The sequence below is a fragment of the Lissotriton helveticus genome, chromosome 1_1 (assembly GCF_964261635.1).
Source record: "Lissotriton helveticus chromosome 1_1, aLisHel1.1, whole genome shotgun sequence".
Classification (NCBI taxonomy): domain Eukaryota; kingdom Metazoa; phylum Chordata; class Amphibia; order Caudata; family Salamandridae; genus Lissotriton; species Lissotriton helveticus.
The window spans coordinates 1,004,390,966-1,004,408,727 of NC_136057.1; the positions used below are offsets into that span (position 1 = coordinate 1,004,390,966).

The 17,762-nt window shown below is 44.3% G+C and overlaps 1 protein-coding gene across 5 annotated transcripts in view; it reads right to left on the reverse strand.

Moving 5' to 3' along the window:
* Positions 1-541: 541 nt before the first annotated feature.
* NRF1 (nuclear respiratory factor 1) overlaps positions 542-17,762 on the reverse strand; it is a 547,404-nt gene continuing 530,183 nt past the window's right edge. For 2 of the 5 annotated variants that reach the window (XM_078677627.1, XM_078677621.1), the window contains one exon: positions 542-3,744. In XM_078677627.1, coding sequence (XP_078533753.1) covers positions 3,581-3,744 — 164 coding nt within the window. In that variant the 3' untranslated portion in view covers positions 542-3,580. Of the gene's footprint in view, positions 3,745-14,158; positions 14,228-17,762 lie in introns of all 5 variants that reach the window. The other 3 variants (XM_078677613.1, XM_078677634.1, XM_078677624.1) reach the window with 3 other exon arrangements.

Here is a 17,762-nt window from a genome sequence, read left to right on the forward strand (position 1 = left end):
TTTCATCAACATGTTTTGTCTTTGCAAAAATATCTTTAAGAATGGTGTTCTTGCATAGAGCTGAGCTGAACACTGATCTTATTCCAACCTAATGTTGTACAGAGAATGTTTAATTTGTAAGAAATGGTAATTGCCTTTTTACCACTGTATTTCATTACTCCGCGGCCTCATGGCCATCCAATGTACTATCACAACTGTTTAATAAAAAGAGAATTACACAAAAAAAGGTGTTTCTGGATCTCAAACCAGTGTCGAAATGTTCTGCTGTTTAACTATGTCAGAGCGAAACCCATGACACTGCCTTCAAAGATTTAAGTAACAATGATATAGGTGACATTCAATGTCTACTACAGTGGCCAAAGGCACCACTTGCAAATCGTTACAAACAAGTCTTCCAACAGTTCCAAGAAGCCAAGACATTGGTGAACAGTGCTATACAAGACAAGACAGGGATTGGCATTTTCTGTAGACCCATTTTACAGTTTAATTCCTTTAGGAGGTACCAGACAAATGCAATAACACATACTCAGTGTCTGAAGTGTGCTGTTGAGGAAGATCTTTTATGAAGTTCAACAATTTTATTGCAAGTAAACATGGACTATCAAGCCATTGGAAGAATCCACAACAGTAATAGTGATCTTTACCTATATAAAATCTAGATAAGGTACACCTGTTATAAATGCATCCCAGAATACATACAGGAAAATAATATTTATTTATACAAATTGCATTTGATAGTTCCTTGTTTAAAAGAAATAAACAAAATTGAAATGTTTTGAAGGCCAATGAAAAGTGGAGGGGAGTCTACAAATTGTTAAAACATAACAGAGAAGGTTGCCCACGTGCGGAGGAGTTGAAGATTTTCTGACTTTGCAAACAATGTTTGACAAATTTATAACACAAATGTTTGGGCGTGGGACGGTCCTTCATTTTGTAAGCAAATATTAAATAGCACCTCCAGACCCAGACAGCTTTCTTTTAACCACATGAGTGGAGGCTGCATGGGGATCTCAACCTGCATGTTACTTTTTGGTAAAGTTGAACTTTGGGGCTATGGTTTTCAACCGGAACAAACTGGTGCCAAACAGCTTACAAATTCCTCGTGAGTCACATCTGTATTACCCAATTATAACCCATAGAATGAACTAGTGGCTCCCCTGAAAGTATGTGCATGTAAGATAATCGAACTACTTGTGCACTATAAAAACAATTGGAAAAAAATCCTCTCAGTTGCCTATAAATGCTTTACGAAACAGGTCATCCCATACATTTGTACTTACTAGGCAGAGCCAGTTTCCTTCCCCTATTTACATCAGAGGGAATGAGCATAGGCAAGCGTTGTTCTAGTTAGAAACGTAGCAGAGAAAAGGTTTTTCTGTTGTTTTTAAGTGCACACCCAAAAAATAAATAGCAAAACTTCATTAAATTAGAAGCATTTTTTTACTTGCAACATTTTAGCATTAGATGGGCATATCAGTGTAGTTTTATAAAACGGCTGTGCACTGACAGGAAAGTTGAAAGCAGGCCGCAGTACACTTAAACAGCAGAGACAGATGGCGGTGAAAGGCTGAGGTACATCTGAAGCTGTGGCAATGCTGACAAATAAATAAAAGTAAACACATTTAAAGACATTTACTCAGCTACAGTTTATAAAAAAATACAGCCAAGCAGTAAGGGCATGTACTCTTAAGATGCAATTACAAAAATACATTAAGTCGAAAGTCCCTGTTTTTCTGACTGCAAAACGAATAGTTCTCCATGACAGGATCTGTTGGAGAATGAGGAAGGATTCTTTCGAGTCAGGTAGCTTATGGGCTTGTTTCTGCTGCGGCCAATGAGCTCTGCTGTTTCATGCTGTGGAACCTGCAATAGATACTTCTGTTCTGAATGGCTGCGGGAGTGTTTTGTTTGGCAGTATCAAGAAAAGTAGTCTTGTCGTGAAAAAAGGCAATTTGTAGGGCTAGAAGCTATTGCCATTCAACTATCATGGTGGTAGTAAAGGGGCATACGTGCTGTAGTAGTGATCTCCGATTCCTCAGCCCATATGTAATGGGGATGCACTACAACATCAGTGAGCACAAGCTCCATAATTGGTGAAGTGCCACTTTTCATTATAAAGGGTAATTAACACAGCAATCATGTGTAAAGCACCGCCTGGCTGTTAAATTGCTAATATTGATTCAGAAAGGGAAAACACTGAGAATCATGATTTTCTAAATAGTGAGAGTATAAAGAATGCGAGCATTCTCACGTCCCTCAAGCAGGCTTCTACAATTCATCACTGATTGTTTTTTTTCGGAATGGTGTGCTCATGGGGAGGAAATTGCTACTACAAAATAAAAAATGTACTACCCTCTTCATACCAATAACAAACACACCTTGCATGCACCAGGAGTACCTTTATGCTTCATGATTTAATAGTTTAAAAAAACATTTTAAATAGCCATAAGAAAAGACAGCTGCCGAAATTAGTTTTTCTGTGTATAGCAATTGCTGTCCAAATATTTCTTAAAAAAATACAAAACAAATAACAGAGCCCTATTTATATATATATATATATAAAAAAGTGTGCATATTTTCTCTGTTTTAAAATTTTAAATGAAACATCATCCATCACTACAGAGATTCAACAGCTCCTACTAAAAGCAGGGGAGAGCTTTACATCCTTTAAGTAAAGGTAAAGCTAATGCAGGGGGTTGTCTTCCCTGCAGAAACACATTGGGAAACTGCATACACATCAGGGTCAAGTGGTTGCCCCTTGCCAAGAGGTGATAGGCCGCTGAGCAGCAGGAAAGACTTGGCAGTGGATCACTGTACAGCAATGTGGAGGCACCTGCGGGAGCACACAAATGCAGAGGGTTACTTTACCATGTAGAAAAGGAATGAGGATTTTAGGAGCACAGTCCCAACAACGGCAAGGTTTGGGGGAAGATCATAATCTAGTATAAAGTAGATGAAAGGCAGAGTGTGCAGGAAGAATGGTGCTTCTATTGAATGGGGAAGCAGACTCTGGGCTTGTGTTAAAACTTTATAGCTCATGAAAAATTCCGAATGCATTCATTCCAAAGTCCAACGTATCTTTAGTTACATGCCCTTAAAGAGGCAGGCTTTTTTCGATCATATGTGGCTGCAAGCATCTTTCTTGCAAAATCCATGTTAAAGGTGTATCACTTGAGAATCCAGATGGACACAATGCTCGATGCACCTTTCTGTTAATGGTCAGTGGTGGCAACAATGCTGCTGACTGGGCGCGCTTTCCATCAAGGTCCGCAAAGAGCCACACATAGGGCCTGAAACCATTTTCTCTGTCCATGGCTTTCGGTCATTTCAACTTCATGGAACCACTAAACGTTTAAACTGAAGTGCCATTTCCACCTGCCGCCAAGGCAGTACTAATACAGTTTGTGGAATAAAGCACAACTGGAAGGACCAGGTGTTTGCGGAGAGTGGTATCTCTTGTAAATCAACAACCATTGCTTCCAGTGCTGCTGAACGCCTTCAATGCCACCTGCTGTAGACTCCAGGGCATTTGGTTACAGAAACAGTGAATGACCACAAGATGCTGTGCTGCTCCTTTGGGTCACTGCTCCAACGTGACAACCTCTACTGCTTGCCCGTCCATAGTGACCCCAGTTTCTGTTATCCGTGTAGTCACCGGAGCCATGGCAACTTGAACAGGACCATTACCCTGGGCAAGGCTAGTGACCACGGTTTGGTACATGCTCACTGGAATCTGAACCATGCCTGTAAAGACAAGAGTGAAAGACAATAGATTACACAGGGCTAAAGGAATTAGGTGAATTTAAAGTGTTCGAACCAAAATGACAACTTACTTCGCACTAAACGCATAATAACATACATAATTTAAGGTCAGCAAGAAAAAAAAGGAGTTAAAACACAAGAGAAGCGAACATAGGTTTACTCGGACTGGATACACCAGTTCCTAAGAAAACAGTAAGTGAGGACAATGTAGACGACTATGACAACGAACTCTAGGTCTTTACGAGGGCTGCAAGATTATTCTTTGTTTTAAGACATCCTCTCTGGCCAGATGTGAGCTAATCTTCCGGTAAAGACCGCTGGGTCATAACGTTCAGCCGTGAAGTATGTAAAAAAAAAAACATATCAAAAGCAACGGAAGGACTTCCAGGCTGCGTGCGGGAAAACCAAAATCAAAAATTCTGGACTGCACTAGGAATAATTTACTGAAACTCCCAAATAATAACACGTGTCTAAGTGCCAACTAGTCCATGATGAACTAGCATGTAACCAGAGACTAGGCCGATGTGGTAAACCATCCACATTCAGTAGATGTGTGTATGAGATGAGAGCTTAACGCAAACCTGAACAGTTACTTACTAGTAATATTTACAGTAGTCCTACTCCTCTGGGTTTGAAAACAGAATCCAGTGCACAGCACATGCCTGACACACCAATACAGTCATGGTTTCCTCTTCTCTTTAATTCACCACTAATCCCCCCCCCCCCCCCCCCCCCAAAAAAAAACTGTGTGCCTAATCCGGTTTCAAATAACTATAGCTAACTGCTCAACAAATTTGTATTTGAAGTTTAGTTGTGAGTAGATAAATACTAACAGCAAATAAGATCAATAATTTTGAGAAGGTTGGTGAGGATGATCAAAGCTTTTACTATAACTTCACCTTTTTGTAGAGAGGACGCAATCCACGGTGCTGCTTGATCAATATTGATAATCACTTAAAAGCCTCACACTGATGTTCAGAAAGGTTAACCAAAATGTACAAGCAGCTCTTCTGTGATTATTGTAGTCTCACTTCCTTTAAGTCAATACATGTCTAGGTCCACAAAACGAGCCACAAAAATCCTTTTTAAGTAATCCGAAATAAATTGAAAAGACGCCTGGACGAATGAGTGGCAGTGCTTCGTCGTGCCCCGCACTGTAGCGGTCGGCTTCCACATTTCCAGTCACCCATCTCAGCTACGGCTGTGTGAAGAGTTAAAAGAGTAGGTGTGGCTTCTTGGGAAGACTGGCAGAAGACTCAGTACTTTGAGCAAAATTTAATGAAATCTCCAGCATACTCATGCATTCTGATTTAGGAATACATTATTGCCCCAGGAATCGTTTATGGACATATTCCAAGGCTTTTTAACACAGACATAAGTGCCTCGATGCAAGTCACCAGCACTGTAACATTCTGTGTGCGGCCATCTTGAATCGGTTTCCTTGATATACCAAAAAATTGGGAGCATGTACTAATTCTGCTTAGCAAAAAGCAGTGAGAGGAACCAGATACTAAGAGTGCTTTAAACTGATAGACTGCGTGACTGAGGAGTGGAGAACTTAATACAATGTCCAAATTAACAAAGCAGCACCTTTTCCTTCCAAAGTTGTCAAAGTAGGTTGCAAGTACGGCACAGACTCAACTTTATCTGTGGTGTGTTGGAGCCGGCGGCTAGAGACCCCTTCACAGTCGGGGTGGATGGTGTGGTGATGTCATCTCCTTAGGGAGCAGGACATGGTTGACACCAAGACATAACCTCTGCTGCTCTTTGTGTGTGGGCTGGGATGGGGTGTGAGTGGGCAGGAAAGAAATGCCTCACAGTCCCTGGGAAGTTGCAGTGAATGTGCTTTGAAATCAGAGCTCAAAGAGGAGGAGGACAACAGGCAGAAGCAGTAGACTTCCAACTGCTATGCAACCATGGCAGTGGCAACCCAAGGTCCGGAGTAGGCTAAGGGGAGTGCACTATCTGCTCCCTGCATGCATTCTGCCAATTTACCTCTATAATCTGATCTGTCTGTCTGTAGAGCAACATGAACTCGGGAGTGCTTCAGACAAAAAAAAATCACATCCATCTACTGCCTGATTGTGAGAAAGTGGCTCTATATATCCTGGACCAAGATATGGTACAGGGTGTAGAGAGTCCACAAACCCCAGAGGTATAACAGAGGTTAAAGCCAGGTGTGACCTTACTCTCTAAAGTGGTAGCTTGGTCGAGCAGTAAGGCAGTACAAGAGGACAGTGTAAAGCATTTGTTGTACACACTCAGTCAGCAAAACGTTTCACACACTCAAAGACTGAACTCCAGGCCAATTGTTTTTATATCAAAGATATAGTTGTTTTATTTTTAGAACCAACAGGTATCAAAATATACTGTTCTCAATATGAGAGGTCTCAGATGAGTACTTTGCTGAAAGGCAAGACATTTTGTGAGGTCACAGGTGAGTACTTCGGAATTCGGTTGATTTTATGGGAATATTTTAAGTTTTCAAAACTTCACACTTAGAAGATTTTTCGAGTCAAACCAGTCAATGTTATCCAATGGCAGGTAAGTGACTTACCGGTTTCCAGGTGAGTACTCGGCTGGGGAAGTTAGGGTTCTGGGCATATACTCAGGGGTCCCCCAGGGTCAGGTAGGTACAGTTGGTTCACCCTCAGCGGCACAGGGGCAGCCGGGTGCAGAGGTAGTTAGGCCCAATGTTATCCAATGAGGAGCAGGGTGCCTCAGGTTGGTGGCTGCTGGCTAGCAGGCCACACGGCTGTGAGAGCTGGGCTCCTGGTCACTTGCTCAGGGCAAATGGGGAAGTAAGACAGGGCACAGGTTGCGCTGCCAGGGGCACTCGGGCGGCTGGATGCAGGGTGCCTTTGAGGCGTTGGGCGCTCCATGTTATTCAATGGGAAAGGTAAAAAGGGAACAAAGGCTTCAGACTCGGGGACGGTGATTCTTCAGGTGCGACCACCACTTCGAGAGGTAAGTTGGGATCCTGGAGAAGAGGTAGGTACCCCAAAGGGAGGCACAGGGGGTCGCAGGGTGCAGGGGTGTATTTGGGTGTCTGGAAATCTTACCCTCGGCTGGTCGCGGTTGGAGGGGTCCCTGGTTCTGAAGCTACAGGCGTCGTCTGGTTCGTCGAGGAGGGTCTTTGGGCACTGGACTTCGGGTCCCAGTCGCCGGGGAACGTCCTTGTGGTCTTGCATCACTCGGGCATGGGCCGGGCTCGGCGGGTGCAGAGTGGGCAGGTCACGAGTTTCCTGGCTGGCACCAGGGGTTGGTTGTTGAAGCAGAGCCTCTGCTTATGGGAGTCCCAGTCTTTACGAGGTTCAAGGCAGGCAAGTCCTCCGGGTGTCCCAAGGTTGCTGTCCGCAGGAGTCGTAGGGAATAAGCATGTTCCAGGATCGACAGGCCGGTAGGGCTGGGGACAAGTCAGTGGGTGTCGTTCTGTTAGCAGCTGCACGCGGGTCTTCTTGATCTTCTTTCCTTATCGGGATCTGAGGAAGGAAAGTTCTGGGTGCCACTAAATACTACATTTAGGGGCGTTACAGGTAGGGCAAGGGCAGGGACCAATAGGTCCCTGTCCTGGGGTGGGTACACCCCCTAGCCTGCTCCTCTCCTGTGGGAGGGGGGCAGGAGCCTAGCTGTGATTGGGCAAGGCTCACAATCTTCAAGCTGGCCGGAGCCCGGGGTCGTGCTTCACCTCGCCTCTCCCACCTGAGGAGGGGGGGGGGGGGGGGGGGGGGGTTTGGCACACCCCCCTTCCTGACGTGGGGTTTCCCCGCAAGTCTTCCGACCAGAGTGGGGTTTGGAACTAGTGGAGGCCAGTTGCTGAGTACAGCAAATGGTCTGGAGAAGCTCACAGAGGCAGCATGCCTTTGAAGCTTCCCCCTGCCCATCCTGGGGGAGGAGTCCTAGCACCTTGCCCAGGATGTGCATTGTTGCAGGCCCAGGAGACCGGGGGGCTCTCCACCCGGGGGTCCAGCAACATGTCTGCTGTGTGGCAGCCACTGCAGCCACTCAGAACAGACATGGATTGTAGGGTAGGATTTCAGGGAGCATCTCTAAGATGCCCTCTGGTGCATTTTACATTAAATCACACACTGGCATCAGTGCGGGTTTAAAGTGCTGAGAAGTTTGGTATCAAACTTGTCAGTCGTCCGTGTAGCCATTATGGTGCTGTGGAGTTTGTAATGACAACCTCCTAGCACCATATACTCTTAATGGCATCACTGCACTTACAGTGCCCAGGAATGGCTCTGGGTACTGTAGGGGCACAGGGCTCATGCACCTGTGCCCACACCACTGGCATTGGTCACCCAGCTAGAGGGGTGACTGAAGTATGCCAGGGCAGTGGGTTCTGTGGGCATGGCACACAGGGATGTGTGCCATGTCGACTGTTTAGTTCTGTACCTAGACACTCAGCCTGCAAAGGCAGTGTGTGGGTGTCAGGGTACAGGGCCCCTAAGGGTGGCACAATAAGAGCTACAGCCCGTAGGGGTCTTCTCTGGTCACCAGGCCTTGGCCACCTAGGGTACCATTTACTATGGGCTAATAGGTGGCCAGAGATGCCAATTAGGTTTTGTTTCAATACAGCTTCAGGGAAGGAACACAGGCCCTGGGCACCTGGTTGGCAGGAGCCCAGGGCACACTCAGTCAAAGCACATCAGCAGTTCAGCAAAAAGTGGGGGCATACCAATGTAAGAAAGATGGCACTTTCTCACACTGATGATAAATACCTGGCAAAAAACTAAAGACAGCAACAAATACCAAAGTCAACAGGACAGCTCATCTTTAAAGTGAGGCAGGCAAAAGATCTAAAAATACACTAAGCTATTTAATGCAACCCCTCCCCCCGGACCCAGGTAAAAGAATTATTGCCCACCCACAGAATTTTTCACAATTATTTTATTCAATTGGCAATGTTTAAATAGGTCTATACATATTTAAACATTTCAATTACGTTCTGTTATTGTTTTAAAAAGGCAATCAAATACATGATTACCAAACATACTATTCTGGTCAGGCAGGCCTTACTAACATTTACAAGTATCCACAGTGTGACTATTAGAAGTGGGGGTGAGGGGTTTAAAGAATAAATGAAGTCCCTTCCTCTTTGACACCATCTCCCAGCTAGGATATACATGACAAAACATGTTAGTGACAGGCCATTACAGAGCGGCTTCGTGACGCTCATTTTTATTTTAGTTTAAAACAAAGCACTGTTAGCAGCACAATGCTTCTTTTAGCCACAATCACTTACGGCCCCTCTAGGGGGCCGGCCCCCCAGTTTGAAGACCACTGCACTAGAGGAACAACATAGCAAATACTCTTCCAAGATGACAGACAAGTCACCATCAGACAACAGCTGAGATTACATCAGAGATAAAGAAGATACAGAGGTCACCGGTTTCTCGCATTTTTCTTAGTTGTCATGTTATAAAAGATTACAACCTTTGTTTATATATGCCAATAAAGTAGACAGATTTACCTTGTGTTGATTTAAGTAATGTATGCATCAGCCGTCTGTTGGTTTATGTAAGGGTGGTACCTTGTGGCATGCCTAACGTTACTGAGAAGACTATGGTGGACATACCCAGACCCGCAAGTGAGCTGTTCCCCGGAAGCAGAATGGGGATGTGTTTAGCAGCAGGAAGGTGGGGCGGTGCGAGGCCAGAACGGCGAGCGAACGTGAGCCATTTTGTACCGAGTGAGTCTGCTGGAGGCAAGAAGGCTGCGACTGCATCGTGCTGCAGGTGTCAAGAGACCAGAGAGTATGGCTTTGAGCCCGCACAGCCAGCACTAAGACAACTATGGCTTTGCATGCATTCGTGCGTGTGCAGACCAAGGAGTGAGTGAAAATTAGAATTTGTGTGAAAAGTGCTGTTAAACTAAGAAAAAAGGAGTCCTGAAAAAAATTCCTACATGGTACAAGTGTAAGGCTACAAGTAGTGGGGTGGTGCTCCATGGGGGGGGGGGGGGTCAACCCAAGGAATGGAAGAACAAATAGTAAAGATTAGCCAATTGGAAGCTAGGTTTTTTAAAGGACACTCCAAGAAACAAATGAAATGGGTGGGCTCTCAGTCCACAAAGTATATACATCTCAAAGAGACAGTGCAAGTACTGCGTTGGCTCTGCCTAGAAAAGAAATGCATCTAATCTTGAATGAGCCACATCGATTTCTAAAGTAGAGGGACTATTTTGGTGGAAAATTTGGATGCACGCCTTTAAGCCTATCAAGATTGGATTAGAGAAAAGTCCAGTTTCTTTCTATCACATGAATCTGCAGCAAGGAGCACTCTAATAGAAATAAGTTGTGAAGATTTAGAGAATGTAAACAACACAATGTTTTACAGGGAACTGTATTAAAAGCTGTGCATTAGCACCAGAAACAGTGACTAATTTACTTCCATGTTATGCCATGTACATCAGCCATGAACACAAGCCCTGGACCGTAACAATGTTCCTATGCAGGCATACATAATCAGTCTGCGCCCTCGGAAACCAGACAATCAGATTCGGATAACTAGCACTGTGGTGGTGAACTCTGCCCATGTCTCTGTATAATGACAAAGGATGAGCTTTGAAAGGCAGAAGGCAGTTGCCCAATATCTGCAGAAGAATCATGCATTCTCGATCCAAATGGGTATTACTAAGATCAATGATAATTCCACCTTAACATTATCCCTTCTATGTGAACTTGTAAGTGAGGTATGACAATTTTTTATTTTCACTGTTCAAATGAATAGTGATTTTGTCACATAGATGCAAAAGGAGGCAACAGTTTTGTACTCTTAATATCCCTGCAATAATCTTTTGAAGCCCTGCTTATGTATTCTGCTCCATAGTTGCTTACACATTTTGTGCCACTAACAGATCAATCTGACATTTGGCAGCCTAAATATTTCATTGCTTTTTCTCACTGAAAAAGCTCATGTCTTTGCACCACAGTGTTTCTTGATGTAGAACATTTAAAGGGACAGGACTTGTTGTGAACCATGTGTATGAAAGCTTTAAGGGCGTGGGCGTGGCTACCAAGGGCCTGTATGTGCCCTGGTTGGTTCGGAGAAATATCCATTGTAGCAGTAATGTCTGGTTGCTGTGGCAGAAGAGGTATGCCCTTGATGACGTTCTCTGGATTGATCAGTCATTTGAATTTCCCTCAGGCAATTTGTTACTATTAACTTAATAGCAGCCAACAATGTATGCACTATGAAAGTGTTCCAGTTTGGGACAAGCTTTACACCTATTTTTCTAATACAGTCCGAACCTCAGAAAAACAAAAAAAGATGTGACCCACAATATTTTTGGCATAAAGGGTGGCTGTGGAGAAGACCGATATGATTTCCAAAGTGATTCCCAATTTCAGAAGCTGTTGAGCCCAACTTTTCCATACCACTTCGGTCAATTTCAGGGTCTAAAGGACCAGTCTCCCTTTCCCACCTTAAAAGAGATATTGGGTGGAGTTGGATTTTAACAATGATGCCGCTCTATAAAACATGTAATATATTAAATAGGTCATGCAACACATTTTGAATGCCTCTCGGCCAGGGGTCATTTCAGCCAAGGACATGATATTTACAAATTAAATTGCTGATTTCTTTGGCTGCATGTAAGTGCAAATGACTATATAGGCTGCTTTAAGGACGAATGATGCTTTGGCATCTTGTGTTCATTTATATGCACTGAGCGTTTCAACAAACGTTTTTCTGTAGATATTTGAAATATTTACAGATAAGAAACATACTCAATTGTGCATGGATTCTTGATCTTAATTTGCATCACAAACTTTATAGAAAGCATCTGCCACTTTAACAATTGTCCACTTAAAATGCTTGAAAGCCAGCTTCCCTTCCAATATCTTGCTATTTTCTTGTAGGAAACATTTTACTGTTGCTATTTCCCAGACCTTTCTCTCATGCCTTCCTAAAAGAATCAATGCATTTGCTGCTCTGATAGTTGATGTGTAGTAGGCACCTTTTACTACCAGTTTGTCTAAATTTCTCCTCTATTGCGATGCAGACATCAGATTGCTAATTTCCTGGACAGAGTTGTCACCACAATTTCTTCTCGGCATTGAATAGGGTCACTGAGATACATTTTCAAACAGCAGTGTACAATAAGGTCCGATGCAAGAAGGACCTAATGTAAGTGGCTCTTAAACAGGACCATAACGGACCAACATGGCCAACTAGTGAGGGACTGGAGGAGACCATTAAAACAATCAAAGTCACCCCCCTCAAAGCGGAAAATTTTGTTTTTTTGACGAGTGGGGAATGCACCGGATTGTGTGCCTCATACCCACACAATAGCTGAGAGGAGTCCAGGGATAATGGTGGGCGCTGGTTCAACAAGTCAGGATTGGAAAAGTCAAGCAAGCCACTAAGACAATTCTGAACAGTTATGCCAAGTCACAGGCAAAGAATCAGTGATCCAAAGAAGACTCCAAGCCTGCTGAGGCATCATCCATGGAAGCCATCCTTCAAGCAATCCAGTCCTCTTCTCAAGCACTAGAGACAAACATCTGTGAAATGGCCGATGTAGCGCTACTCTGCCAAGACGTACAAACTTGCAGAGTCACCAAAACAGAGCGCCACATATAGGAAATAGAAGATTCTGCCTGCGAGATCAACTTTACTGCGTCAGCCTCAGCCGTCACACTTGAAGCCTCTGCTGAAGATGCAGAGGGATGAGTTAGAAGAAATAACCTAAGCTTCATCAGCATCTCAGAGAGTACGAAGGAAATAATCCAGAGAGGTTCATTAAAGACTGTACCAGGTCTTTGGTCCAAACCGGCAAGCTCTCGAATGCAATATCGTATAGATAGCCTTCAGACGCTTCAAAGAGCACTGATAAAGTGGTGCCAAGCTGGAGGCCTCACCCCTGCTCCCGACGATTGTACACATCCTAAACTACAAAGATAAGGACAAGCTCGTCAGAGTTAAGAGGTAAAGCATTCTTGAACTTTCAATCCTTCTGCACCCAAATTTTCCCAGACTATACACATCGGGTACAAAAACAATAGAAGTCACTCGATGTGGCTAAGCAAACATTGAGACCTGAAAATACAATATATGTTCATCTTACTTCCAATCAAACTCCTGCGCTTCCTCTTTCTTCAACAAGCATGAGGCCGCAAGGAATAGCCACAAAAGAAAGGGGGCAGTGTCAGTTGAACTCCGTTCAAAGCTGGGGGTTCTCGTGGGCCTGGAATGGCACTGATAGACCAACTGGAGGCTGTCCCCAGCACAGGAGACCCACTTGGCAGCAGAACAGCGGACAGGGTATTACAGAATTGTCTGGAGCTGAGGGGGTTCAAGCTGGATAGGGCCCTTCCCGGCAACGAGCCAACTTGAAGGTGGATAGGGGGATTGGAGGAACCAGATATGAGCAACAGCTTGAACTAGAAAGATGGCAAAGTAGCAACCTCACATGCAGGATGCTTCCACGTAATCACCAGAAGAACAATGACTTGTCAGGCCAGCAGCACAAGTACTATTAATACCCATCATTCTTAATTAGGTTGTGGTGGGAATGTCCCAGATTTATAGTCCTATTTTATGCGTTTTGCCTGGATGACAGATGCTTCAGTCCTAGAAACATGCTAAATATTTCGTTTGTATGCGATATTCTCAGTTATGAACATATAGCTTACCAGTGGGACACACGATTTTCAGGTAGACCTATGAATCCATGTTTGATTATGGCTTCCCTGAAGATACAATCTAGGAACATGAACTGCCTTAATGACTATCAAAAGAGGTGTAGCCATGTTCTCCGGTAAGGGTCCCGCCCCAGGAGTCATCACCCTTTCTGGAGCACAACATTTTTCACCAAAAATCTTTCCAACTACAGGTAGCACAGGAGCAGGTAGACTTATCACTATATAAATGCCAGTATGGAGGGCAGACATTACTATATAGCGAGTGTATACGTTCTCCTGCAATAAGTCAGGAAAAACACTGACCTGAAAATGCTGCTGGGTGCCCTTTATCAGGGGATCACAATAGTGGATGTCAATTTTAAAGCAACCATGTGTTGAGACAATGACCACTATAGTTATACCGCCAAGCAGGCACCTGCACTTCATGCTTGACGACTGGGTGTCGGACTTAGAGATATGCAACATATGGAAAATCTGGAACCCCCAGGCAAAGAATACATGCACAACTTAGCAGCACATAGGACCAGTTTCCGAACTGATTATTTAATTATCTTGGCACTGACATGAAGATAACAAACCAGGCCCATATTTTGCAGTGCGGCACCTTTGATTACATACCCCTAGAGATTTTAATTGGGCAATCCAGGAAGAAGAACAATCTATGTACAGGCTCAATGGCTGACATCTTACAAATACGGAATATATCTAGAAACAAAGCTGAGACTGTAGTTCAAAGTCAACACTCACTTGGTTGGCTCACCTGGGGCTGTGTGGGTAGCGAGTAAGGCCACCCGGCATGGCAGGTCAAAAGCGTTCCTGAGGCGGGAGGAAACAGAGAGGGACCAAGTTATCTCTGAGTTAGAAGCTGTGTTGTTGGAACTAGTGTGTCAAAGCATTCAGAAGGCTATCCCTAAAGTGCTGCAATGCCTGTATGCAGCCCAAGAGGATCTCCAATAACTATACCTAAATGAACTAAACAGGCGGCGGCAAGCTTCAACCACAAGGGCCTATGAATTGGGCGACAAAGCAAGTAAGCTCTTGCATTGGCTACCACCAGGAACATATTGCTAGTTCACCATCAGGGACATGTCACCCAGCCCAATCCCAAAAATCAGACTCCCCAATGCTACGCTGACTGCCACCCCACTGGAAATTGCCACGGTCTCTGCTAATAATTACACAACACTGTATACCAAGCAAGAACATCTGGAATGTGAATGTACAACTCTGTTCATCACAGATTTCCCTCTGCCCACCTAATCAGGCCCGAAAGAGAAAAACTGGAGCACCCCATTATAAAACAGGAGAAAATTAAGGTAATTGATGCCATGAATATTAGCAATATGAATTTACCAGAAGGCTTCCAGAAACAATATGACCTTTACCCTCTAGTCCTCATCCCAAGACCTGTCCGGCCCCCTGACATATGCGACTAATTTCACCCAATTTCCCTTAACATTAAAACCAATATTCCGGAAAAATGTTTGGTAAAAAGACTTGTTGATTAATCCCCAGTCCACCAAGACCACCAAGACCAAAGTACATTTATCACTAGGCACTACATTCATCGACTCCACGTTTCTAGATCACACCCGTTGATCCTTAAGAATCCCACAGCCCTCCTTCTCATTGACTCTGAAAAGGCATCTGCTTCCTTTGGATTAATCTTTCCTGTTTGGAGTGTTGACAAGGATGGGTTTCAGTCCCAGATTAATTTGAATTCTTTGCAAGCTCTTCCCAAATCATAGGGGCACTAGGCAGGGGAACCCTTATTCCCCCCTAATTCGCCCTGTTGATGGTGCCATTGGTGGAACAGATTTAATGTCAAACACAGGTACAGGAAATTCTGGTTATAAGCAGGAAAGAAGATGCATAATGCGGCAGGTGGACGATATACTTCTCTCCACATGTGCAATCCACAATATACAGGCAATCGTTTAATGCACAAGCTCTGTTAACAAGGCATGAGGGCTAAAGGTAAACAGGTCTAAGTCCACATTTGTCCTGATCAGGGGGCAACCCTGGGTAGACATACTGGAAGTTTCAACTCGCTCTCCACCGAGATTTTTAAATATCTTGGGGTCCATGTGGTCTTTGATCCAATACAAACATGGGACCTTAACCTTCTCCCACTAACTGCCAGGACGAATGGGGAGCTGGCCGTTTGGACTGACCTGACCCTGAATACTCTGGGCGGCATAGCCCCATACAAAATGATTATAATCTGCAGGTTCTGATTTCTGATATGGTCTACAAAGGTTTCCTCTTCCCCATCCCACTGAAATGGTTTAGAAATGCATTCATTTGGGCCAACCAAACTCCATGCATTGGGATGGATAAATGCAAACTGTCATGCTAGGCAATTTTCATTCTGAGGAAAAGTTCCTGAGCTCTGGGGTGCCACAGGGCTCAAGCTTGAGCCCAACCCTATTCAACCTTTATATGGTACCCCTGTTGTACTGATGTTAAATGAGGAAATAAGTTCCAATTGCCTATGCTGATGACACCCAACTGGTGCTGACCCTTGATAAGAACCAAACTAATGCCGAACAAACGCGGAAAGATTGTCTATCAGCAACATTTGAGTGGATGACTCAAAATCACTTAAAATGTAATTCAGCAAAAACGGAGATCGTCCCTTTTGGCCTCAATAACTGTTTCTCACCACAGGACTGGTGGCCGGAAATGGTGGAAGCCCCTTCCAAGACAATTAATGCTGTTCGTAACTTGGGTATCAAGTTTGACAACACTTTGTCTTTCAATCTACAAGCCAAAGAAGTAGCAGGGGCTTGTTTTAGAACTATTAAAAGCCTTAGGAAATTCTTTGATTTTCTCCCTATGAGCGCCAGGCGGACAGTGGCTGTAGCGCTCATAACTTCCAGACTGGACTATTGTAACAATCTGTATGCAGGGCTGAATAAATCAGCCCTGCACAGACTGCAAATGGTCCAGCATGCAGCCGCCAGGCTTGTCCTGAAACTGCCCAGAAAGTCCTCGGCATCGGCAGCACTGGATGCACTGCATTGGCTTCCGGTGCATAAGCGCATTCTTTTTAAGGTACTTACCATCACTTACAGAGCCTATCACCAACAAGGCCCGCTGTACCTGAGGAAGTATTTTAAACCCTACCAGCCGAGACGAACCCTTAGGTCATCCACAACTAATCTGCTTCATGTTCCCAGATTTAGGCTAACGACCAAGGGAGGGAAATCCCTTGCAGTCATCGGGTCGAAAGCCTGGAATCACCTTCCATTGTCCCTGCGTCAAAGTACAACTGAACTCAGCTTTAGGAAAGCCTTAAAAACCTGGATCTACCCTCTGTCAGAATCAGGTTATTAAGCGTTGCTATGACCCTCTCCGTGTTTGATTTTTCACCACCATAATCTCTCAGCATATATTTGACAACTAGGAGTTGAAGCGCCAAGATACTCCTTGGAGTGGTAGTGCGCTATATAAGAACCCAATCACAATCACAATCACAAACTAATCAGCCTCGGAAAGTGACATGGAATTTGCAAACACCAAGCTCTACTACCGGGACTCTCACATAATAGTGCTAAACAAAGGGTAGGGGCTGCTCATGACTGGGGTTTCTTTATGGCAATCCTGCCTCAGACTTCCTTGTGCCCGACTTCCCTCCTGAGATAAAGAAAATAGTACTTCAATGTTGGAGGGTAGTACTTGGATGGATGCAGTGCAATAAGAATCAGACGCTGGAGACACCTTTGTGAGTGGATACATGGCTTAAACAGTGCAAATAATTAGCGGTTTTGGAAGATAGGACCTTATCAGCATTTCCAAACTGGGTAATGTCTGGGTGGATGGCTTCATGAAACCCTTTTCAGTACTGCAGGAAGGGTTTTACCTAAATAGGCTGCAGTTCTACCAATATATTCAGCTGTGAAATGACTTAGAGGTACACCAGCAAGAGTTACGAGAGGTTACGAAATTTAACTTCTTAGAGGGAAAGGAAGTTCTGGGCCCACTGGGTAAAGGGAGAACTTTATGCATCTACAGAGCTTTAGTCAGTAATGCACTCCCTGCCCATAGGCGGGAATGGGAAGGTTGGATTTGGTTACTGGACGATAGCGTGTGGCAAGAGGCTAAAATGGCCCCATCTGCAATTATGATTACTTCTAAACTCAGTCTGATTTAAGTTAATTTGTTGAACTGAGTCTACTTCACCCCATAGAGGATTTAGTGTATAGATCATATCCGGTCCCTCAAATGTTGTGCCTGTACTGAGGAGGGAGACTCTTTTCCTGTTATCTGGAGGGTGGACGACGGACGCTTAAGTTATATCGCAATATTGGTCTAGGGTGTTCACCACCTTGTTAGAGGTGCTGGCCAA